At 59.1% G+C, this 24266-nt stretch overlaps 2 protein-coding genes across 10 annotated transcripts in view; one reads left to right on the plus strand and one right to left on the minus strand.

Annotated features, from left to right (window-relative positions):
• Positions 1–17511, plus strand: part of Akna (AT-hook transcription factor) — a 41650-nt gene extending 24139 nt beyond the window's left edge. For 4 of the 7 annotated variants that reach the window (XM_015492148.2, XM_048783129.1, XM_015492147.2 and 1 more), the window contains 15 exons: positions 440–567; positions 961–1132; positions 1576–1718; positions 1816–2022; positions 2799–3027; positions 3865–3971; positions 4654–4862; positions 6233–6371; positions 9104–9280; positions 9908–10017; positions 10645–10791; positions 12084–12179; positions 13477–13650; positions 13794–13986; positions 16428–17511. In XM_015492148.2, coding sequence (XP_015347634.1) covers positions 440–567; positions 961–1132; positions 1576–1718; positions 1816–2022; positions 2799–3027; positions 3865–3971; positions 4654–4862; positions 6233–6371; positions 9104–9280; positions 9908–10017; positions 10645–10791; positions 12084–12179; positions 13477–13650; positions 13794–13986; positions 16428–16659 — 2463 coding nt within the window. In that variant the 3' untranslated portion in view covers positions 16660–17511. The remainder of the gene's footprint in view (positions 1–439; positions 568–960; positions 1133–1575; positions 1719–1815; positions 2023–2798; positions 3028–3864; positions 3972–4653; positions 4863–6232; positions 6372–9103; positions 9281–9907; positions 10018–10644; positions 10792–12083; positions 12180–13476; positions 13651–13793; positions 13987–16427) is intronic. The other 3 variants (XM_015492150.2, XM_015492151.2, XM_048783130.1) reach the window with 3 other exon arrangements.
• A 1500-nt stretch (positions 17512–19011) lies between these two features.
• Positions 19012–22048, minus strand: Orm1 (orosomucoid 1). 3 transcript variants are annotated; one of them, XM_015492152.2, is made up of 6 exons: positions 21866–22048; positions 21337–21479; positions 21080–21150; positions 20376–20483; positions 20133–20236; positions 19012–19184 (listed from the first exon to the last, which is right to left on the minus strand). In XM_015492152.2, exons 1-6 carry the CDS (start codon positions 21977–21979, stop codon positions 19074–19076), a joined length of 651 nt encoding a protein of 216 aa, XP_015347638.1. In that variant the 5' UTR covers positions 21980–22048; the 3' UTR covers positions 19012–19073. The 3 variants fall into 3 exon arrangements, with proteins under 3 accessions (XP_015347638.1, XP_015347640.1, XP_015347639.1); XM_015492154.2 differs by having other exon boundaries at positions 19089–19631; XM_015492153.2 differs by having other exon boundaries at positions 19089–19649.
• Between the last annotated feature and the right edge of the window lie 2218 nt (positions 22049–24266).

The raw sequence follows: 24266 nt of genomic DNA on the forward strand, positions 1-24266 counted from the left end.
ATGATAAACCGTCCTTTCGTTGGGTTTGTGGTGGAGCTGGGGGGGTGGGGGGGGACACGGTGCTTTAGCACAGGCCACACTCAGCCAGTGCTGTCATCATCACAGGCAGCGTGCTGCCATCGTGCCATCTGTCATCATGAGCTACTAGGACTTGGGTGAGGGGTTCATTTTCTGAGACCCAGTTTTGCAAATCAAGAGTGCAGACCCAGAGTCTCTCGAGTGTGATTCTTAGGGGGACATTGTGACGGTACATTGAACACTGAGGGTCTGCCCAGGCAGGGTGGTGCCCAGGCTCTGGGTCAGGCCTCTGCCTCCTGGGCTGGTGTCAGAGAGCTCAGGGCAGAGGCCTGGGCTGGGACAGCAGTCTCCGGGGCTCCTGTGTGCAGGACAGAGCTCCGGGGGCTGGGCACTCAGGGCTTCCTGGCTGGTCTGGTTTCAGGGCTTCCAGCAGCTGAAGGCCACCCATGCGGCCCTGGAGGAGGAGTACCTGCGGGCCTGCAGGGAGCCACACCTGGCTCCGCCCCCGGCCAGCTCCAAGGGGACCACTGGGAAATTCGATCCTGCCAGGTACAAGCTGAGGAGGCCCAGGAAACAGGTGGGGCAGGCCCCTGGGTTTCCTGGGTCACCAGGAGGGTGTCACTTCAGCCTCACAACTCGCACACCAAGGAGCAGAGAGCAGTCCTCTCAGTCAGGACACACCCAGATGGCGGAGCTCTGGAGCCTGGAGCAGTGGGGGCCTGGGAGGAGGGCTGAGCCCCTCACTGGGCCTTGAGGGGCAGCCTGGGGACGGTGGAGGGACCTGGGCTGAAGCCTCCTGGTTCCCGTGGAGTCTTCTCTCGGCTTGTTTATTTCAGCTCTCAATGTCACCCAACTGGTGACATGAAGTGGCCCATTCAGGGGCCTCCCTGGGGTCTCGTCCCTGATGCCCGGCTTCTTGGTGCCGCTGTTTCCCCACCCCAGGGAGCTGGAGGTGGAGATCTACCACCTGGGCATTCGCCTGGACAAGCTGAAGGGCCACATGGACCACATCCAGCGAGGGCCTGAGCTAGCGGGGTCCGACTCGGCTCTGGACACTTCCCCCACCACATGCTTCCCCCACCCGCCAACGCACCCACCCGCTCCTTCTGGACAGGTACCCAAGCCAGTCTTCCAGACCCCTACCCAGAGGTACCTCTTTGCCCAGGCACACTGGGATGCCGCTTCGTTTCCCAATTGACCTCTTCAGTACCTGTGTGTGAAGTGTGTGCCACATGGGATAAGAGGTTCAGCGGGGATGGGGGGTCGGGAGGTGACCTCTTCTCTCGCAGAGGTTTCTGAATGGTTGAGCTAGTAACCTGTCTGTAGGGGGCGCTGTGGACCGGGGAATTGCTGAGAAGCAGTGACTGTATGGTGCTTGCTTATAGTAGCTGCTCAATTCATGGCAGCAGTTTTGAGTGTCACACGGGCCAGGCACACGCATAATGGGGTGTTGGCTAGTGAGTCTAATATACCTCACTCTTCAGCACCCAGCACAAGAATATCTAGGCAGACACTTAGAAGCCGTGTTTAACTCTGCCCCCCACCTTTCCGACTCAGCCCAGCGGCACCTGCCCGCTGCATGCGAATGTGGAGGTGAGTCTTGGTGGCAGTGAGGTAGAGGACAGGCCTCCAGACTTCCCAGCCCTGCTCAAGCATAAGGAGCTGCAGGTGGAGCAGGATTTCCACGGCCTCCTGGAGAGGTGAGCACCCACCAGGAGAGAGGCTGGCCACGGACGGGGTGTCCGGGTCTCAGCTGTCCTGCTGGGGTGAGGTCACTGCCTGCTGTGTGTCCTGCAGGTACCTCAGTGTGAAGTCCCTTCCTGAAGCCTTGAGGGTAGAGGAGGAGGGGGAGAGGGACGAGGAGGAGCAGGAGGAAGAGGAGGAGCATCCTTGCACCCTGGAAGTCGACGGGCCAGCTCCAGCTCCAGGGAGGGCCGAAGCCACCAGGGCTGTCCCAAGGCAGTACCTGGTGCAGGTGGAGAGGAATCACAGGGCCCCTCTGCAGTAAGTCCCCAGGGCTCCCTTACATGTCCCACACCTGCTCTGAAACCAGAGACGATTGCTGTCCAAGCACGCTGCATGCTCTTCAGAGTGGACGTGGCCAGCCCCTCCGGTCTCCACAGCGGGAGGACACGTGCAGGGCGTGTGGGTGCTGGGGGATGTTATTCCGAGTGGGACGGGGGCAGTGTTAAGTAGCATCCCTCCCCTCTGACCATCTATGACGGCAAGGACAAAGCCTTCGTGCTGTTTGTCTTGAACACCTGTCTTCCTGTGGAGAGAGAGTCACAGAGAGACACAGATAGCCTTGAGCGGCCGGAGGATCCATCCAGAATAGGATGGTTTTCATGCTTTTTTTTTTTTTTTAATTTATTTTCAAAGTTAGTTTCTGTGTGTGACGTGAGTGCTGGCCTTCCACCGTCAGCAGTGGTCTCAGTCTCTAAGTCTGTGGGAGCCCTGGCTGGTGCGGGGAGAATGGGGTGCAAAATCCTGAGGTCTAGGCAATGCTGCTTCACCTCATTGATTTTTCAGAGAACTTCTGCTGTGGTGGATCAGGTGGGTTTTGTTGGGATCTCATTTTACAGTTAAAAAACATAAAGTTCAAAGGTACGAAGTGCCTTGCCCAGGGCCACACAGTGAGAAGGTGGTAGAGGTAGGATGGGGGCCCCCGGGTGTCTTGACTGCAGAGTTTTCCCCGGCCAGCCTGGCTCCCAGCACAGGCCCAGCCCCTGGCCTGGCTGCCTGGCTCTGTCAGGGCTCAGAGACGCTGCGCTTCTCTCCAGGGAGGCCGGAGAGCAGATGGTACCCGGGAAACCACCCAGCTTCCAGCCCTCCACGACCAGAGATGGGCACACATCGGGTCTGAGCAAGGCCAGAGCCGCTCTTCCGGGGCCTGCCGTGCCCCCTGCCCACGCGTACCACCAGAGCAGTCTGACCAGCCTGGAGGGAAGCGGCATCTCCGAGCACCTTCCACAGAAGTCTTTGCGCCACGCTGGCCGGCCCCACCCAGAGGTGAGTGTCCTCACTGCGGGGCCCCCGGCCCGGCCCTCCCTGGGCCATCTGAGCTTCTCCTCCAGGCTCCTCAGAGTGCCTGCTGCTCATGTCTCTGCCAGCCACGGTCCTGCCTGTCACTCGGGGCCTAGGCCCCGGGCCACTCCCAACCGTCCCTCCAGCTAGAGCTCTTGTTCCTCCTTTGGGGAACTTGGCTGTCTCATAGCTGGCTAGTTCCTGCCTCTGTGCCCTTTGCACCATCAAGTAGCTATTCTCACACTGTGGCAGGGGTCGCAGACACTGTGGGAATGTGACTTAGGTGACATTAGGATCGTTGATACGGGTGAGCAGAGGCGCGCACACTTCTGTCACCCGAGGAGCCTGTGGCCGGGCATCTGCTCTAGATGGAGTCACTGGGGGCCTGCGCCTATCACTCATGTTCTCTGGGCCTTGCTGGAGCCTGGAGAGTGGGACATGTGTGTGTGCAGGTCTTTGTCCAGTGCAGTGGGCCTGAGTGTGTCTGCAGTCAGGAGAGGCCGGGGCATCTCTGGCCCTGCCGTACATTCTGGGATGAGACCCTCCTTTCATTCCTCCCTTGCCGCAGTGCCTGTCCCAGGAGCGCTGGCTGCTACTCCTCAGGGAGGCTGAACTTGGGGGTCCTCCCAGGGATGGAGACCTTGCTGTTAACCTGTGCCCCTGTCAGGGCCAGGGGACCCTCAGACCCTGGGCCTGGCAATGAGAGCGGGGCAGCCTCCCTGGGCCCTGAGGCATGGAATGCGAGGTGGGAGCACCTGGGAGCGGCTTCCGACTGGGCCCTGCGCACACTCCGCAGACTTAGAGGGACACTTCCTATTTCAGGAGCCCTGGATGGCATCCCCAGAGACAGACAGTGGCTTCGTGGGCTCAGAAACCAGCAGAGTGTCACCCCTCAACCAGACCCCAGAGCACCGACTCACCCACAGCAGGTATCCCAGGACCGCCCCACTGTCCCCCAGTGCACACACCTGGGACAGCCAGGGATGCCGATGCCCAGGACGGCCCAGCACAGGGCTCGGGGCTCTGGGTGTCCCAGGCCTGCATTTCACCCCGCTTCATCCTTTATGGCCATCTGACTGCTAGAGGGGAAGAAAAGCTCAGAGAGGGGAAGCCACTTGGCCACTGTCACTCAGCCCATTAGTGACAGTCCTAGAAGTTGATACTTGTTGAACAAATCAACAGCTGAGCAGATGAATGAGTGAAAACCGCAGTGGGGGCGGTGAGGTGAGCAGAGCCAGGGACAGAGGCACTGGGGTGGCCATGTGGGAAGCCCAAGGAGAGGGAGAGGGCAGAGGAGAGGTGGGTCACCATGCAGACTGGTGGCCCCCAAAGTGGGTCCCAAGTGTGTGTGAGGAACAGATGAGTCATTCTTTTATATTGTCTACAACAGAAATCGAGCTGTTTCCCAGGCACGTGTGGTAGGTGTGCTGTGGAGCGTGTGTGAGGGTGTGTGACCAGCTGTACCCTTGGAGATGTACCACCAGGGTGTGAAGGCCACAAGTCCCAAAGTTTGGGAAGCTGTTGATTTAGCATATGGTGGGGTTTGGGTGCCCAGGGCCTGAGGCCTCTCCTGGTGGGACCTCAATGTGTCTGTTCCCGCCTGGTCCCCAGCAACCCAGGAACAGCCCAGCGCTTCACGGCCTCTGCACCCCGTGACGGGCCCTCCCACCCCAAGGCCAGGGGTCCTCTGGTCCCCAGAAGAACCTCTGAGCCCAGCACACCCAGGAGCCGAGCCCAGAGGCACCCCTCCAGCCAGAGCTATCCTCTCCAGCAGAGGAAGCCCAGCTCCCACCTGGACCGGGTGCTGGCCACTGAAATGGGTGAGTCTGGGTGGCCAGAGCTGGGTGGGGCCAAACTGCACAGAGAGAAATATCAAAGGACAGGAGAGTGCCTTAGGGTCCACAACGGTACACAGGTTCATCGTAGGAAAATCTGCAATTACAGATGGGGTGAACAGAGAGGAGAAAGAAAAAAAGACCTGTGAGCTGTTTCTCATGCTGGTAAAGACGCGTGTTTATTTACACATACTTAAAACAGAAACGGGACGTCCTCTAGGTGAAGGGCAGCCACCTCTTTTCCCTCAACATTGTGTCATGAACACCTTCCACGTCTATAAACTCTATGCACGATTCGTTTTTTTATCTGTGTAAGATACACACAATCTTTTTACTGAAATAAAACAAACATACAGAAAAAATCATACATTAATGAAATTGAACCCAGATTACGATCAGAACCCCAGAACTCAAGCCCCTTCCAGCCACCGCCCCGCTCCGGGGACTCACAACACCTCAGATGAACTCTGCCTCTTCTTTTGGTTCATCTTTAAAAACAAAGAATTTAATTAAACTTTTTATTTTGAGAAAACTGTAGATTCCCATATACTTTTAAGATTCAATGCAGGAGATCTCCTGTGTCTCTCCCAGCTTCTCCCAGGGGTCACATCCTACACAGCCATAGAGCAGGGTCTCAGCAGCTGTCGGCATTGACAGCAATATCACCCTGGCCAGGAAGAGCCTCAGCTGGCCCTGCCGTAGCCACGCCCGTAGCCTCCTGCCCCATCCTGGCTCCCAGCAGCCGCTCACCTCTTCCCACGTCGATCATTTTGTCATCTCGAGAACATGGATTAAATGGAACCAGATGGTGTGCGAACCTTTGGGGATTGATTGGCATTTCCGCTTGGCGTAATTCTCTGAAGATTCACCTAGTTTGTCCCATGGGTCAACAGTGTCCTGTATATATTGTTGGGTAATGTCCCAAGGGCCCGTTGCTTTTACGCTTGCGCCAGGGCCACAGGTGTCGGGGTTTGTCATGCTCTTCCCGTACACAGGTAAATGTGTGACTGATTCCAGAGGGACATGGAGGTCCCAAAGCTTGTCCCTGAACAACATGTTGAGATGGTGACAGAGTAAGGGGGCCCAGGTGACCCCTTGGGACCTGGTAGTGTGCTAATGGGGAGGGGGCCTCTTGCCAGAGCAGCCCAAAGGCCCAGCACAGCACCCCATGCTCCCAGAATAGACCAGCCCTCTGGTCTGAGGTCAACGGGTCACTGGCCACCTCAGGAACTTCTGGGACCTCTGCAGAGTGCCATCTCCCAACCTCACCGCCGTGTTCCACCACATTCCACCCAGCCGAAGCTTCTGGTGGCCTCTCTGCCTCCGCTCACTTTGGCCTCTCTCTGCCTCCCTAGTGAGCCCTGGCTCAGAGTTCGAGGGGCGAAAGTGGACTTCTGAGCAGCTGCTCCCCACCCCAGCCCCTGCAGCTGCCCCTCTGCCCTGTGAATCTCCAGAGACCACTCCCAACCTCATCCTCTCCAGGACTGGGCGAGAGTAAGTCGGGCACTTGGGCTGTGTGGATCCCAACTCCGTGTGGCAGGGGGCAGGGGTGACGGGGCGGGGGCCCTGTAGTTCACACCAAGGGGCCAGGCTGGGGCCAGGCAGAGCCAGCACAGGGCTGCTTCTGTGGGACCTCCTGGAATGGCCGAGAGGTTCACCTGCCTGGGGCCAAGACCCCCCCCACATCTAGGACGGGTCCACCCTTCAGGCAGGGGTCTTCTGCAGGTGGCTCGTTTGCTGCGTGAACTCAGGAGCCACTACACCTGTTTATCTCTGTCCCTCTGTCTCTCTCTGTCCCTCTGTCTCTCTCTCTCGGTGTCTCTCTCCCTCTCCTCCCTCTCTCCCTCTTTCTGTCTCCGGCAGTTTCTACCAAGCTCCTCCTCTAGTGGGAGAGGGCGGTCAGCAGCCTGCTCAGGCCTTGCCCTCTCCCTCGTTGCTCTTGACCTGCAGTCAGGCCCGGGCCTTTGCTAGACGGGGTGTCTGCCTCAGTGTTCTGGGAGGTGGCTCCGCAGTCACCCCTGGGGCCCCATGGCCCGCTCAGTCATGTTCCCCGTGTGCACAGTGGGGCCCAGCCACCGTCGGTGGTGTCCAAGGCTGGGTTGACCATGCCGGCCCCTGCGTTCTCCCCGACGGCAGCCAAGGCCTGGAAGCGTTTTTGTCTGTGTTATGCCAGGCCCTGGGGACACGATGGTGGACGGGACCCTGTCCTTGGCCTTGTAAGGCTCACTGTCTCGTGAGATGGACAGAGGAGCAGGCCACCGCTCCCCAGCATGGGAGGTCCAGTGGAGAGGTCCCAGGCTAAGGCAGTGCCGGGTTTGAGCTGCAGGGAGGGACATGGTGTCAGCTGAGACCCAGAGGAGGACAGCTGGCACGGGGAAGAGTGTACGGAGTTCTGAAGGTGAGAGAGTGCCTGTCGCCTTTGAAGTGTTGTTGGTGACAGCTGGGCCCTCCAGTGTGAGCTGGTGGGCACTGAGAAGCAGGGAGCTCCCTGCTCAGAGCTTCCTCCTCAGAGGCCGTGGGTCAGGGCGCACTCTGGATGGGGGAACACTCTGCGAGTGACTGGGGCCCATCCTGAGGACAGCGAGGGGCTGAAGGTGGAGTTTTTGTTTTAGAATGAGGTCTTGGGCCACCAGGGTGGGAGGAGAGGCTTCCCAGCAAGAGAGGACTGGGGGGCCTGGACTCCAGCCAGGGTCCGGAGACAGGAAGGCTGGTTCTGCTTCTGAGAGGCGATGCTTCGGCCATTGAGCCACAGGACTCGGTTAGGTTCAGGGTGATCAGGGAATCCGGAGGGATCCCTCCGACTTGGATGCCTACGGCTTCTGATGCACTGGGCAGGGATAGGGTAGGTTTGCGGGGAAGATGAATTTCGGTGCCAGCTGGGTCGCAGTGACCAAAGAGTTAAGTCAGAAGCCCCAAATCTTGACACAAACCCCAGAGAGGAGAAGTGATGCCCCAGTGTGTGTCCAAGTCCCAAGTCTAAGAAGGGGCTCGCCTTCCAGGGAGGGGTTAACTGTGTCAGGAGCCTGGCTCTGGCCGCCTCCGCCCGTGGTTTGCCTTGGAATTGCCAACATGGTCTCCCTGGGGATTGCCACGGAGACCCAATCCCATTACACACAACCTGACCGGGACAGAGCTGGAGAAAGGTCTCCAGTGCCACCTTCCACACTTACTGGAGACCTGTGTTTGCTGGAGGTAGCATCGGGAGACACCCAGGAGTCCAGGGGCCACCAGGCAAGAACTGACCCTGAGGGCAGTCCCTGGAAGCCACCAGAGACAGCGTAGAGTGTGCATCAGCCCAGAGGAGCATGCCAAGCCGGGCTACAGCGCCGCACTGTGGGTAGGGGTCTCTGCCGGCTGAGAGGTGGGGCTGGTGGCCATCGTGCTGGGGCAGCCTGTGGAGTAGGCCCTACGGTGCAGGGGCTGATGGGAGAGAGATAATAGCATGTGCTCCTGGCACTAGCGCTCGATGCCATAGCTGTGGGCAAGAGCCGGGCTGTGCCTGGGTCTTGCAGGGGTCATAGAGGGTGTCAAGGAGGTCAGGCCTTGCAGGTGCACCCTGCCTCTCCCTACCCAGGCACTTTACCCTTCCAGCTCAGCATGCTGGGCACACCTGATGTCCCCTTGTGTACGCATGATACTTTGCTCCCTCTGAAGCCTGGATCCAGCTCAGTAATGTTTCTGAGCACCTGTCTGTAGGGTCAGGAGATGGGGACAGCTGGTCCTGCCTGCCAGTGGTTGAGGGTTGAGGACACAGATAGACAAGCATCTTCTGCCAGAAGCAGAGAGTTGAACATAGGAAATGTTGCAGCTGAGCAAGGACAGAATGGAGTCAGGCCAGGTTACAAAGTTAAGTTCTCTGGAGAAGAGATGGGGGTGGAGGACAGCCTAGGGCCAGCGCAGATCAGAAAGAAATTGTAAAGTGGACCTTTGGCCCGTGCGTCCTCCTCATCACCACCTGGAGGACAGCTGCTCACGCCCTGCATGTTAGGAAGGCCGACCCCAAAGGAAGGTTCTGATTTGCTCACAGAATGCACAGGGACATGAACTCAGGTGTCCAGATGCGTAGCAAGAGAAGTGGATGCACAGGAAAGTTCTAGAATCATTCAGCAGCAGAGCTGGCCCCTGTGCCTGCCAGGAAGGGACAAGACCACCGTATCCAGGCAGCCCTCGGGCGCCTCCAGCTCCAGTCCTGTGCAGCTGTTCCGATTCTGTCTCTCCCCCGCCAGCCAGGCCATCCGCGAGCTGCAGGCAGAAGTGTCCCGGCTCCGTCTGCAGCTGGAGGACAGCCTGCACCGGCCACACCAGGGCAGCCAGACGCACCCAACGACTGCCTGTGACCACCCCGCCCAGACTCAGGACCGGCCAGCTGCTTCCTCAGCCACCTGGGGCTCCCACTGTGGCAGGTGGGTGACCCACCTCTGTCCTCACCTCTGTCCCTGTGGCACCTGTCAAAGATAGATGCAGCCTGCCTGTGGCTCACCTAGACGCGGGACGCAGGCACGGCCCCTTCTTCTCTCTCAGTCCATCATTCATGCACTCTCACAGTTTTCATGGTATAGTACTTGATGCATAAAAGAATGTTTAAGCTTATGAGTTAGTAATAAAGCATGAGGCAAAGTATATGCCTGAACCCACCCGTTGCTGAGGAGCTAGACCTTTTTCAGGATTCTCATGTACTCATTTAGTGGACATGCATCTGTGAAGACAACTTATAAAATCAACTCACTTCTTTTGAGTGTTTCAGTGGAGAGCACTAGGCTAAGGGTTTTATGGACAGTATCTCATTAATCCTTCCAACACCATCGGAGGCCCGTGCTCTTATTATCCCTGTTTGACAGATGAGGAAACTGAGGGTCAGAGAGGCCCAGAGCCACTTTCCCTCAGACTGGCTCCAGAGTCTGATTTTGTCCTCTACATTTTCCTTCTCCCGTTGTGCAATAAACAGTTCTCCAGGTGGCCTATTTGTGGGCCATCTGTAAAGGCTGCGCAAAACCTCATCCAGTGACATTATTTCCCTTCCCGTTTGCTAGTAAATCCACAGAGCGATTGTCCGGGGAGCCTGAAGGTGCAGAGCAACCTGCAGGAAGACGGCGAGCCAGGTCCTCCTCAGTGCCTCGGGAGGTGCCCCGACTGTCCCTGAGTAAGTGAGTGCTGGCCAGGTCTGGTTTCTGGAGGCCACATCTTGGGCATGTTGCTCAGTGGTCATGGACCACAGCAGCAGAACTTCCAGGAAACCGGGAGGAGGTCCTTTGTGCATCCGTTGTGGCTGTCACCATGCTCTGAATTGTGGTGCGTGTCTGTGTCTGGCCCGTGCTTTGTGCGGGGCAGCCGTAAGGGCTCTGCAGACGTCACCTCAGGGACCTGCACTTCGGGGGTCATCCTGCACATGTTCTGTACATAAGAACCTTGAGGCCTAGAGAGTGTGGGGACATGCTTGAAGGAACCTGGGTCTGGGTCCCTGGTTCCACCACGTTGTCACCACATCATCCTCTCTGGGTTGCTACTCCCTTGGAGCAGTTAAAGGGACACTGACCTTGCCGTGGTGATGACATCTACCTCTCGGGATTGCTGCAGAGGCGCAGGGCAGCACCCTAGTGTGTCTGGACTGGCTTAGCACAAGGCCAGGGTCCCAAGGTGCAGACCGTACTCCCCGGAGGTAGCTCAGGATCACAACCTAGGTATCAGCCTGGAGCCTGAGCTTGCCAAGAGCTCACTCCTCCAGCTGGGCCTCACCTCTGCCCCGCTAAATCCCCTCTTTCTACTCCAGGTTTGGATTCTGAGCCACCCTCCCCTCAGCTGTCATCTGGGAAGAACAGGAGCTCCGAAAATGGTCCCCGGGCCACTCAGGAGGGAATCAGAGGGGTAGGCAGCAGCAGACGTCCTGACAGGGTCTCCTTCCGGGGCCAGTACACAGGTGGGTGAAGCTGGGGCAGGTGGATGCAGTCCAGGGGAAGGGCTCTTCCATGGCCAGACCTTTTCCATTCACCCCTCAAATCTCATCTGCCATGTTCTGATAGGAGGAGCACCAGGGGTGTGGCCTGTGCTGTGTTCTAATAGGGGGAGCATCAAGGGGCATGGCCCCTGCTGTGTTCTGATAGAAGGAGCACCAGGGGCGTGGCCTCTGCTGTGTTCTGATAGGAGGAGCACCAGGGGCGTGGCCTCTGCTGTGTTCTGATAGGAGGAGCATCAGGGGCGTGGCCTCCCTGACATAGGGCTCTGTTCATTCATTCATTCCTCGAGCAAACCTTTCCCAGGCCCCCCTTTTATGGAGCCCGTGTTTGATTCTGGGGTGCCCTTTCAGCTCAGCCAGCCAATGATAAAGAGGTCTATGATCTCCTTTGCCACCTCATGTGTTGCATGAGCACTGAAGGGCATCTGATTTGCCCTCTGATTGCAAGGGGCCTCTGCTTCTAGTGAACTGGGCACCTGGCTCAGGTGACACCTAGTAGCACTTCAGAGTGCTTGACATTTAGAAAATGCACGTGCTCCCATCTGCATGAATGTGGCTGCCCAGCAGAGGCACCAGCCAGCCATCACAGTGAACTGTGGCAGCAGGGGCACCACCCTCCGCTCCCTGTTGTGCTGGAAGGAGGCAGGAATGGCCTCCCCTGCCCTTGGAGACTTACCAGGAGCCATCAGAGAGCAAGCAGTCCCCGTGCCCCTCACAGGGCTTCAGGCCCACAGAAGGGCTGTCCTTGAGACTCAGGGACCCACACAACAAAGGGTGGTGTGGATCTGAGAGCCTGCCCAGAGTTCTAGAGGCATTGAGAGCTTTTCATCTGCCAGTACTGGGTGGAGACCTCACAGATACTGCCCATTTAGTCCTCCCAGCAAGCCAGGAAACCACCCCCTGACTGTCCCCTCTCACAACCAATCAGAGCACAAGGGAGAATTGCCTAGGCCACTGAGGGCCAACCAGCAGGGGTCCCCCCCCCGCCCCGGGGAGCAGTGTCGTCTCAGACCTCAACCCTGCCTGGGGTGCTGATCACTCCATGTGGGGACAGCCAGGTAGCCACTCCTAGAAGCAAGGAGTCAGGAGAGAGCTCACCCCACACACTTAATGAGTCTTACACACTCGTGTGCTCACTCCTGTACATGGGGCAACTGTTAAGCCACTGGGAAGAAGGGGTGAAGTCCCCGAGTGGGCTCCTCCCGGTTCTGCACCCCCCACCCGGGCTGATGCCAACTGTCTGGTTTCTTCCCCAGGCCAGGAGTACCACCTTCTGTCCCCCAAGACTGCCCCAAGAAGCAGTGACTCAGCCTCCTGTCCCCACAGTCAGCCCATCAGATCACAGGAAACAGGTAAGGGATGGGACCTGGGATGGCCACCCTGCAGCCTCTTGCTGTTGGGGGCCATTGTGGCTGGCCCTGTGGGCCTGCCCTGAGCCCAGCAGTTGGAGGGTGGTGGGCACAGGCAAGGATGGGACTTTCCTGGGCTTCTCAGCCTTGCCAGGTACCTGCCACCATCCTGTTGCTCCTGGAGCCGCTGTCTGAAGCCACCTTCTGGGACTTTAAAAGTCCCTGAAAAGTCCTGAGGGACAGGCATGGCTGCCGACCGGCTGGCAGCGGTAGTTCCCCCTCCTATCTCCACCCCTCCCCCTTCCCCAAACACAACAGCTACAGGGGATAGGGAAGGTGGTGGCCTGAGAATCCAAGTGTCAGGTTCTGGTCCCAGTTCTGCCACTAGCTTGCTGTGGGGCCTTAGGCCAGGTCCTTGACTTTCCTGATCCTCAGGTTCCATGTCCTAAAGGAGAGGGTAGAAGAGACAGTCTCTGAGGCTTTTTAAGCAGGGACGCTGGTGGCGATGGAGTTGCCATCTGCGCAGCCCTCTGTGCTCTCTCGTGCAGTCTGCGTCTACCCTCACAGTTCAGTGAAGTGTTGCATTATGTCCATTTTGAACCTCCTGAAGGCTCAAAGAGATGGTGCAACTCGCCCAGGGGCACATAGCTTACGAGTAGCAAAGACTTCATTGTAGGACTTTATGACTTGAGGGCCCCGACCTGCCCTCCATTCCTTCCTTCATTTACTTGGCAGCTACTCCTGCCAGGCCTTGCGCCCTGTCCCCAAGCAGCCAGTGGCAGAGCTGGGATGGGGCTGGGGGCAGCACTTGCTGGGCACAGGGGTTCCCCAGAGGGCGTGCGGGCCAGGCTGAGCCTGGGGAGAGGCAGGCGGCCCTGGAACCCACTAGATGCCGAGTTGGGGATTTGCAAGGGAAGCAGCGCCAATGCCCTTGCCTCTTGCTCCACGGGTCTCTGCTGACCCTGTCCCTGGAGGCCCGGACTGGCCACTCCCATGCAGGAGACAGACGGTAGGAGAGCCCAGGCCGGGGGTCAGATGAGTGTTGGTTCCCAGCTCTGAGATCTTGGCAAGTGGCTCCACAAATACAGACTGGGGAGTGAACAGGAAGAGCCAGAGCCTGTGGGTGGGGCTGGGGCTGCAGGACGGCCCCCCGCCAGCACCTGGCCCATGCAGGGTGCACTGTGACCATCCTGCCGGGTCTCTCTGTGGTGGCTCCTGACAGCAGCTCGGTGCTTTGGGGGCCTGTGGGGGGGCTCTGGGTCTGATGATCTAGACAGGATCCTTTCCTGTCCTTTTCCAGACACCACAGCTACCAGGGAGCTGCAGGGACTGTCTGCCACTGAGGCCCTCCGATGTCCCTTGTGTGGCCACGTCGAGTCCCTCCCAGAGGGAGATGGTCCTGGCTCGGGTAGGGACAAGTGCTCAGAGCCTGCTCGTGGCCAGACCCCAGCTCTGCTTACCCTGGGGGCCGGGGGTGAGTTTAGGGGGGTGGCATGAATGGGACCCCATGAGCTGTTCCCAGGGGAGGCCCTGCCTGGGGTCAGGGAGGGCTGTGCAGACCACCATCCTCAGCTTAGGACACCGGGTGGCCAGCTGTGTCCTGGTGTTTTCCCACAGGGGCAGAAAAGGCCACCACAAGGAAAAATGTACCTGTGGCTTCCAGCCCCAAGCAGAGGAGCCAGCGGGTCCCCTCGCCTGCACGGCCGCCCCCTGGACTGTGGTACCTGGCAGCTGCACCCTCAGCACCAGGACCCCCGGCCTTCACCTACGTCCCCTCGGTTCCCATCATGCCTTATCCACCAGCCACTGTGTAAGAACCCCCAACTCCGCCGCCCCAGCTGCTCCCGCCTCGGTCTCAGTCGCTGAAGAAGCCCCCGATGTGGGGGCTGAGCAGCAGGCTCGGCTCTCCTGGGGACCATCCCAGGTGGCCACCTGCTGCCACACCTGGCACTCCTATAGTCACTCAGCAAACCCCAAGAGCTTGCTGGGTAGGAGAGTGCTCGGCCCTGGGGACCCAGCAAGGAAGGAGACTGCCCCCCGGAGCCTCCTAATGTCCCCTGATTATACTCCAGGACTTGGCCATTTCCATGTGGCCAAGCAAGGCATGAGGACGCCCTTGTTTTTTAAATTGACTCCTGTTTTAGAGCAGTTTGGATTTAGGGGAGTTGAGTAGATAGAGCAGAGAGGTCCCACAACCCCTGTTCTGACATCTTGAGTGAGTATGGCACATTTGTCACCAGCCAACGTTAGCATTGATGGTTGACCAAAGTCCGCGATGTCTTCAGTGCCGCTCGCTTGTCTTCAGGGTGGCCTCCAGGAAGTCCCTGTCTCTCCCTGTCATCCCCTCAGCTCCGCAGTCTGGCAGCTTCCCAGACCCACCTTGTTTCTGGGTGCCCGGGAGGTGCTCCTGCCAGGTGCTGGAGGACAGGCCACCGAGATGGCGGAGCAGCTGTGCAGTGGGGCGGGCTTCGGAGCCAGGCAGAGCTGCTCTGGAGTCCCCTCTCCCACATTCGCCCCGTAGCTAGGGCAAAGCTACCTCCTCTGAGCCGCGGTTTTGCCATCTGTCCGTGGGGAGTGGTCTCTGCCATGTGCACTGTGTGGGGACAAGTGGGGTGTCGGTGGAGTCACCCCAGGTGCTGGCACAAGCTCATCACTGAATAAACAGGAGCTTTGTCCTTCCAGACGACATTGCTGTTGCTCGATATTGTCGTTAGTTAGAAGGAAAATGAGCTCAGCAGCTTTCCTGCAGGATTGTGGAGGGAAGGAAGCCTGGGCCCTGGAATTAGGAGACCTGTCTTCTCGTCCCAACTGTCACCAGCTAGATCTCTGCCTCAGTTTCCCCCATAGTGAAACAAGCCAGCCAGCGTTCAGTGGCCATGCTCTGGGCAACGAGGGCAGAGTCACGCTGTGGGCTGACGCTTGGCAGGAGCAGACACCCAGGTGCTGTCCACCGTGAGCCTCCCCAAGGAGGCTGGCCTGTGCTGGGGCATTTTGCCGAGCCTGGGCAGGACCATAGGAGCCTCGCCTGGCCGCATCCTTCTGCATGCCCGGGGCCTGGCACAAGACTGCAAACCCCTGCTGGGTTCCTACTCGATGGCAGTAAAGGCTCTGCCTGGAACTGGTAGCCCCCCCCGGGCAGCCCTGGGTCTCCTTACTGCTCCTGAGGCCACCACCTTCCAGCTCAGGCCTTTGGGGAAAACTAGCCAGACAGTCAGCGTCTCCAGCCTTGGTGGGCTATGGGGAGAGGAAAGCAGCTGGGGGGGGGGCCAGTGGTAGCCAAGGAACTTGGTAGGCCCCTGTGCCTCCGTTTCTTCCTGTGTGAGATGGCTTGTGGCAAGGATCAGCTGAAGGAATGCCCAGAAAGCCGGTGGTAGTGGAGGCGGCCAGCAACACAGTGCTCTTGATGCGCAGGGAGCAGGGCAGCAGGACGGGGCGTGCTCAGTGGTGCCTGGTGCAATTTAGAACGTTCTTGGCCTGTGCTGCCACCTGCTGGCCGCCGCCCCGCATCCCACTGCAGAGCTGTGCACCCAGAGGATTTGCAGGGGCTTCTGCCCTAGAGGGTCTTGGGGGAATTCTCTGGCAACCTGGCCATCCAGTAAGCAGAAGGTGGGGTGCGGGGAGCTCCCCAGAGGCAGGAGTGTGGGCTGCCGTCCATGCTTAGGCCAGAGCCGCTCATCAGCAGGGGCTGCTCCCTAACTAGCTCGTGTTCCAGATGCTCGGCGTCAGGTCTGGGGCGACTCCAGCCTGCCCCTGGGCCTCGGGAGCTGACCGTCACAGAGCGCTTCCCTGGCCTGGCATTGCGAGCTCCTGACTTCTCCCTTCAGCTCACTCTGGCCATTTGAGGGGGAAATCAGAGGCCTTGAGTGGGGAGGTTCCTGGGCCCTGCAGCCGGCCGAGCAGAAGGACCAGGGTTTGGGGCAGGCTGGTTCCGCTGGCCTCTGCTCAGGTGTGTGACACTGTCCCCTCATTCACTAACTCCCGGGCTTCACTGCTCCTGAGGAGATGGTGCCGACTGGTGCCAAGGAGGCCAGCCCCACTCTGCAGGTGATTGAATTGTGGGAGGAGAGGACCAAGGCACCGGTCCCCTTCCCCCAGCAGCGCGGGAGGGTCCCCTGGCCGCAGTTCCTGCCAGCACTGGGCTGTGCGTCTTTCCTGCCTTCAGCCCTCCTCGTGGGTGTGCCGAGCACGGAGGGGTGTGGAAGGGGTCGGTGCCCAGCTGCCTGTGCTAATGAGCGCCCCCTCCCTCCCCAGGTACTTCGCACCCACAGCGCCTACCTCAGTCCCCACAGCCTCCTTGCGGGCACACCGGGGACACCGGCACTCCATCCAGCTGGACCCCGATGACCTGGAGGAGCTGCACTCGGCCCTGAACCAGGCGGTGCAGGCTGCCGAGGACGTGCGCTCCACCACCCGGAGGATGACCCGCTCGCTTTCGGCCGACCTGCGCCAGGCCCACGGCCTGCGGGACTCCTGCCTCTTCTGATTCCCCAGAGGCTCTGAGATGGGGAGGAGCCGGGGCAAAGGGCAGGCAGGAGCCACTGATGCCCAGAAAGCCCTGCGGCCCCTCCTCAGGGGGGCCAGGACCTGCCCTGCCCGGTACCTTCAGATGGAGCAGCGTCAGCCTGGGAGGCGGAGTAGCTTCCCCGGGGACCAGCCCCGTCCACAGGTGCTGCAAGCAAGGCCACTGTACCCACACGGAGCCTCTGGGACTCTCCTCTCCTGCTCTGTCCACCTCCAGCTAATAACATGTGTCTTATGTCCAGATGGCCAGGCGCTCTTCATCCTGGGAGTCACCTTGGTCTTGGCCTCCTTACAAGGCCAGATACGTTGGGAAAGGCCAGGCTGTCTGGAGCAGAGCTGTCCCCTGCCTGTGACAGCCACCTCTGGGAAGGGCCTTGTCAGAGGCCTTGCTCCTGGCGACTGGGCAGTGGGACATCTGAGGACTCTGAGGCGTCTGAGCTCCTTGCTGGGCTGCAGGGCTGCAGAGGCCTCTCCCTCAGGCCTGCTGGGCTGAGGACACCTCCCAGAGCCCTGGGAAGCCACCCGCCAGTGGCTCTCTGCACCTCGCCCCAGGCCTGGGCCCTTCCTAGGATCTCAGTGGCATTGGACTGGTGACCAGCTCCCTGCCAGGCCCCAGCTGGGGCCCTTCAGCCGGGCTGTCGGCTCCCGCCCTGCAGCAGCGCCCTGGGGTTCTGGAATGTGTGTGCGCGGCAGACGTTTGTATATTTGAGGCATTTAAAAGTCTATTTTCGTTACAAGAGTAAATGAAGAAGAATGAATAATGATCTAAAAAATAGAAAGGACGACCAAAAAAGAACCGCCCACATTCCCAAAATGGCCTGCGTCTGTGGTGTGTGTCACGGATCCGTGATTTCTAAAGTCAAGCGTGTGGCTGAGGGAAGACTTGACACCCAGCCAGTCCCTCCCCCAGGGGACCTGTTGAGTAAGAGTTTTCTGACTCTGCCTCCTCCTGCGGGCTTCTGTTCCTGCAGCTTGCCCCCACTTGTCTTGGAACCATAAGCCATAAACCTTGGCTGTTAGGCCAAGCCTCTTTACACTAAGCCCAGAGAGGTTATGAGATACACACAGCAAAAGCCTGAGTCTGGACTCTCCTTCCAGTGCTCAAATTTTTAGTAGTGAAACAACTGCTGTCTCCTGAGCCCCTGCTAGACTGGGACCTGAACTCCATACAGGCGTCCTAATGGGCAGTGACATTCCTTCGGCCTGCCCCACCTCTTAGTCTCCCCTCCCTGACCGCCAGCACCAATGTCTCATTCAGGTTTGAGCCGATCCTTGGCAGTGTTGAAAAAGGCCTGTCCCTGAGAGTGACCCTGAGCTGGACACCTTTCCTGTTGGTTCTGAGCCTCCAGATCTTGCCTTTTGGCGTGCCAGAGGCCATTTCTTCTGCCATGTTCTGGGGGCATCAGGATGGGGGGGGGGCCTAAGCTGGGGACCCAGGGCAGCGTCCCCAGTCTCAGTGCCATGGGCCCAGCCGTGTCCAGCTGTTGACGAGGGATGCTGTTGCCATGGCTTCTGGGAAGAGGGACAGCAAGGGTGTTGTCTTAGGAGGCTGGGGGCAGCGCTGGGCATGGGCATCCTGAGCCGCCCCTCGGGAAGGCGTGGGCAGCTGTGTGCATAGATCATTTAACCAATCCAGCCCCGACCTTCTGCCAACCGAGAGGTCTGCCGCCCTCACATCCAAGAGTCTACCCATCGTGACTTCTTGGTGGCTTCTTGCAGGACTCCTGACCCCAGGTGCTCGCTCTGTCTGTACCTGGGCACGGCCCTGACCTAAGGCTCCAGAGAGATGTGAGCTGGCTTCTGGGGAGTACCTTCATCTCCAGGTGTCATTGTCTTCTTTGGGGCCCTCTGAGGACACTTCCAAGGAGACAGCAGCCCCTTTGGCTGAGGCCTGAGTCCTCCCGTCACCCACCCTGCCCGGCCCAGGTGCCGCCTCTTGCCAGGATGCCCTCTGTGGCCTCTGCTCGGGCCTTCCTGCCTCCAGCCTGGCCCCGCCCAGCTCATCTCCCTGGGTGGCCAGGGTCCTTCCACCCCTTGTCCACCTCCTGTCGTCCTCATCCTCTGTCTCTGGTTCCTGAAACGTGTCCCTTTGGGCTTGCCGCTCCCAATCCTCCTAGATGGGTGCAGATACCCCTCCTAGGAAGCCCGTCCCCCTGCAGAGGAGCCCTCCTTGAGCCGGGCTCCCAGAGCACTGGGCCCAGTGACGTCCACCCGGCTCCTCCCGCCAGGTTGGGCCTCAGCCGGGCCCCACCCGGGCAGACTTTCCCATCAAGAAATGAGTGGGCATGAGCGAACACGCAGGTGACCAGCAAACTGTCCCAAGCAGAAACTTTACTGAGGCAGAGGACCGTGACCGAGGAGGCTCGTGTGAGGTGGTCACGGTGCGGGGGGCTCTGAGCTGTGACCCCCAGTAGGCGGCCCGGGGCTGCTCTCTGGCTCCTTCTTCCTCTCCAGCTGGTGCTGCCTCCGCAGCGGCTCACACTGGTCCTGGGAGAGGGCAGGGAGGGCCGTGAGTGACCGGGTGCAAGGCCTCCTGGGGCCGTGGCACCAGCCCCGCTCCTTGGCTCCCCAGCAGAGGCCCTGGGGCTGGCCCTGCCCCTGCGCCCCAGCTTGCTGGCCCGAGAATGGGGCCCAAGCTGCGGCAGCTGGTCTGCTCGGGACCTGTGGGCACCACTGTTTTGCTGATGCAGCTGCTGAGGCTGGGGCGGCCAGATGCCCGGTGGAGTCCCCTGGCCAGGGGAGGGGAGGGGCAGGCTGTGGGGCAGGAGGGGCAGCTCAGGTGGTGGGTCCATGAAACCCCGGGACCCACTACTGGTGGTCAGGGGAGGAAGGGTCTCAGGTGGAAGATGGACATCGAGGTTTTATTGTCGTGGTCATGGAGATCTCCCGGGTCTGTCAGGTCACACGTCACCAGCTCATGGGCTCGGTGATTTTCTGGATGGTCAGTGACACCTTTCAATTAACGCAGGTTGGAGGCAGGGGCTGCGGCGCCGTCGGGCAGCCCACCCTCCTGTACAACAAAACTCGGGACCGCGGCCGGGGGCTGCGTGCCATTCGGGGCCTCACTGAAAACCATGACCCCAGTTCCCCATTGGCTGGGAGGTAGAAATGGGGGGCAGGCCAAGCCCGGGGTGTGGGAGGTGCTCGTCGTCTCCTCCTCTCCACTGTGCGTCTTTCCTAGACCTACCACCCCAGGGTGCGGCCATCCTCCCCCACTGGCCTTTCAAGTCCTCCTCTCGGCTCCAGTGTCCAGCTGGATGCAGGGATGGTGACCCCCGGGCTCTCATCTCACACCCACTAGTCTCTGAATCTCAGCTGCCTCAGCTTGAGGGCAGGTTCTTACAAGCAGGGGACCTGCCTTGCTATGCAGCCTTGGTGGGCAGCTTTCCCTCTCTGGACCTCTGGGGTTGCCCGAGATGGGTGCCCCATATTCACCTTCTTCCAGTCGGTGTACATGATCTCCGACTTGTCCATGCCCTTGCACTGCAGCGCCTCACGGAACCCTTCCAGCTGCTCAGGGGTGGCCTCGGGCTTGTTGGCTGCGAGGAGCAACAGGCAGGCCGGGTGAGGGCCTGGGTGAGGAGCCCGGGGCGGCGGGAGGCCAGGCAGGGCTGGGGCTCTGGGATGGGCCCCGAGGGAGAGGCTGGGGCGGGGGGCTCCGGGGCTGCGGGGGCCCACCGTAGAGGGACAGGCCCCGCTTTTTCTCGTCGTCCATGGAGAAGGCCAGTAAGTAGGTGCTGTTGAAGTCCTGCAGGAGAAGCTGGGCCACGAACTTTTTGCCGCTGTCTGCAGGACAAAGGGCCCAGGTGAGACCGGAGGGGGCCCCACTGCCCGTCTCTCAGACGCAGCCAGGTGGGAGCCCCACATAGGCCAGGGCTTCCGGAGTCTGTCCCTATGTCACCAATGAGGGACACGAGGCCAAAGAGGGGCTTGGGGCTGCTAAGTGTTGCCAGCTGTGTCCCGACAGCACTCTGTGGCATCTCTGGTGATAGTGGGGACGTGCAGGCTTCCACCTGAGCTTCCAGAGACTTTCAGAGGGTGCTTAAGAGAGAGGAGGTCTGGAGCTAGATTGGGATTTGAATTCTAATTACCAGCTGTGTGATCTCAGGAAAAGTCCTTGATGTTTCTGTTCCCCTGTTTCCTCATCTGATCTGTTCAAATGCCCTCCTGGGGTTACTTGTGAGCAGGAAACTGGCTCACTTCATAACGCATTTAAACAGTGCCTGTGTTTACTGCAGCGCCCAGGCACCAGACCTGGGGGACCTCGCAGGTAGAGCCGCCTTCTGTTTTCTGTGCCCAAGGTCTCCGGGGCCTCAGTCCCACCCTCCCCCGAAGGCTGACCACTCCCTTCCACCCCCTCCCACCCGAGGACAGGCCCTCACCATATCTGGAGAGGGTGGCATTCTCTCGATGGACCCACAGGACACTGGAGTTGTATTCGCAGTGGTCATCGCTAAAGCCAGATGGAAGGCGGGAGAGAAACAAGATGACCGTCAAGAAGGGACAGTCCCCACCCCAGGGCCACGGCAAGGGGCTGCTGGAGAGGAGAGCCGGTGGTCCTGTTCCCCCCGTGGGGAGGCGAGGCCCGGGGGGGAGGGGCGGGCTTGAGGCCTCCGGCCTCTGGAGTAGGGGGGCTCACATGCTGAGGTACTGCTGGAACAGAATCGTGTCCTGGGTCAGGTTAGGGGTGAAGTAGAAGTCGGAGGCCTGGACCTTCTGAACCATCTGCTTGAACGCGGGGTCCAGAAAAACTGAGCTGATGTAAAACCACCTGCCAGAGAGCTGGGGAGCGGGCAGGCGCAGGGGTTGAGCCGAATCTCTGGAGGTCGGCAGCAACCAGCCTCAGGGAGACGTGAACCTCCATTCTGCAGGCAGGGGGCTGAAGCCCTGTGGGGTGGGGACTGTTGGGCTCACCAAGTCCTCCCCCGGTGGGCCTGGCCATGCTCAGCACAGAGCTCTCCCCTGCCGAGGGACTTCGCCTTGGAGAATTTGGAGGCAGGGGGAGGCGACCAGTGTCCCCCAGGCTGGTCAGAATCTCATCCCAGACCCAGGAAAGGAAAGGGCAGCACCAGAGGTAAGGGGCTGACCCCAGCCAGTAGAGAAAGAAGGGCCCGGAGAGGGGAGGCAGCTGCCTCTGGCCCCAGAGCAAGGCTGGCCCCGGCACTCACCCAGTCCAGGGTGGCGTTGGTGATGGGCTTGGCCGTGAGGTTGGCACATGCCGGGCTCTGAGCCTCTAGCAGTGGCAGGAGGCTCAAGACTGCGAGGGCCCAGGGCAGCACCATGCTGAGAGCAGGAGGCACCTGGCAGAGCTCAGGGCAGGAGGGCGCAGTGACCTTTTTAACAAATGTGGGAGGGGCTCTTGGAGCCACAAGGGTCAGCTCACGGCTGTGACCCAATCCTGCCGGTGCTTGGGAAATCCCCGAAGCTGTTGTGAGTCCCACCTCCAAGGCCAGGACAGCGACCTCCTCACCTGCTGAGCTCACCCCAGCCTGGCTCAGTCGAGGCCCAGGTGCGTGTGGGGCTGGAGTGACATCCGACAAAGCTTGAGCACACGTCAACAGAGGGACCCGCTCAGCAGTTGCTCCTGTTGTAGGGACAGAGGAGGCAAGGCACCGAAGACAGCAGGGCACAGCTTTATTTGGCTGCAGCCAGGTTTAGAGGGCACAGCTTTGGCTGTAATCAATCAATCCCCCTGAACCCCGAGTCCAGGGAGTTTCAGAACTTTATACCCAGCATGTAGGGGGAGGGGCTCAGAAGTTCACAGTCTTCAGAAGGTCACAGAAAGCAGCTTTTTCTTTTACTGTTCTGGGCAAGTTAACCCTTCAAGGACAACACCTGAGAAGGGGAGAGCTTCTTCTCCCCTTTCTTTCCTCCCCTGCCAGCTGTTACCGTGGAGCCCAATTGTAACTTCTCTTATCTTAGAAATGTAGACATCTCTGTGAAGCCCAGCTCAAGGCCAGAGGCCTTGTTTGCACATTTCTACAGACTACTACACTGGATACATGTTTGTGAAAAACTAGTAAGTGGGTGTCCAGCACCCGGAGTGCTGATTTCTTCCCGGCCAGTGGCCAAGTAAAACAGGGCAACACGAAAATAGGAAGTTTATCTACATACTCTTTTGCAGACAGTCCTAAAATCAGCCATGGTGGAGATTTCTGGAGAGGCCCAGGTAAGACTTTCAAGACTTTTCTGTGGAGAAAGGGGGTGCACTGCACTCCTACTGCTCCCCAATTCTTAGCCCACGAAGCTTCGAGACTTGGTGGATCCAGCCATCAATCCAACACCAGAGGTAGCTAGAGAGTTCCTGGGGACGTGGGGCATCAGGTGCTCAGGGGAGGGCCGAGGACAATCGGATTCAGTGCCAAGTGCACCTGGTAACAACTGTGAAGAGCAAAGGTTCAGCGGGACCCCCACGCCGCACTAGAGGCAGGGACTTTTCCAAAAGAGGTGACCAAGTTGGGTGACGTCTTCAGTAAATGCATTGCTCAACCACCCCCAAAACAAAAAGCAGGGAATGATCTCCCCAGGGTCCCCTACCTCCTGCCAATGAAGCAGGCGCCCCTCTTTCACTACCACCCCCTCAATCCTGGGCCAAGGCCATGCTCTGCAAATATCATGGACTGAGTGACTCCTTCACTCCTTTGAATCTCTACCTCATGTGGCCAAGTCTTTATCCGTAGAAATACATCAGTACTCCCCAAAGGCATTATTATGGTGTTACGGTGTCCCTGCCAAGTTGTTTTCTTGTTCATTTCATATATGTTCAGTAATTTGTCACCCCTCCCCTTTGTAGTCAGGTTTGCATGCGAGGCCAGCACTCTACCGACTGAGCCCTACCCCAGCCCCACAGTTAGAATTTTTAAAGATGCACAGATTTCCATTCCCTTCCTATATTCTAGTTGAATGTTGCCCTTTCTTCCCATCAATGGCATTTCGTATTTTTCCCTCTTTTTCCCTCTGCTGTTAAGTATCAGAGTGACCAAAACTGCCTTCTAAAATCGCTGAACTGCCCAAGAGAAAGAAAGTGTGTCACGTGCAGTGTCCTGTGCGTGACAGTTCATAGCAGCACATGTCCAAGGAGCCCCAAGTTAAATATCCAGATGCTCCTCACCAGGAAGACAGAGTGGCATCTTTCTACAAAAGAGAATTGCAAGCAATAAAAATAAACCAAACAACTCGGACCAATCTTACCCACCTGATGCCGACGGAGCGGCCCACATTCCCGGGCCCTGGTGTCTGATGTCCTCTGTCTGCAGTTCTGGGGCAAAACGGATCTGTGCTGAGAGAAAGCCCACCGCGGTGGCCTACGGTAAATCTGTGACTGAGAGGGCCCCAGACAACTTCCTGATGTGGGGGTGCTCGGATTGTCACCGCAGCTGTCCCCCCACATCGGTATGTTTGTGAACTCATTGAACCATAAATGTGTGCATTTGATCGATTCTGATTCAGCAAAGTTGATTCTGGAAAAAACTCTTCCAAACAGAACAAAAGCAAGCCAAGTCCCTAACCAGGAGTGACTCCATGGGCTGGCAACGCCAGGCGAGGCTTTCTTCACGTCCTTGTCAGCAC

This window comes from Marmota marmota, unplaced genomic scaffold, assembly GCF_001458135.2.
Source record: "Marmota marmota marmota unplaced genomic scaffold, marMar, whole genome shotgun sequence".
Taxonomy (NCBI): Eukaryota; Metazoa; Chordata; class Mammalia; order Rodentia; family Sciuridae; genus Marmota; species Marmota marmota.

Excerpts from the sequence above, each read along its gene's own strand:
- Orm1 (XM_015492152.2), bottom strand. The coding sequence starts at position 21,979 with ATGGTGCTGCCCTGGGCCCTCGCAGTCTTGAGCCTCCTGCCACTGCTA. Across the intron at positions 21,151-21,336 it reads TTCCAGCAGTACCTCAGCAT|CGATGACCACTGCGAATACA; the intron begins GTGAGCCCCCCT and ends ATCTGGCTTTAG. Across the intron at positions 20,237-20,375 it reads GCGGGGCCTGTCCCTCTACG|CCAACAAGCCCGAGGCCACC; the intron begins GTGGGCCCCCGC and ends TGCTCCTCGCAG.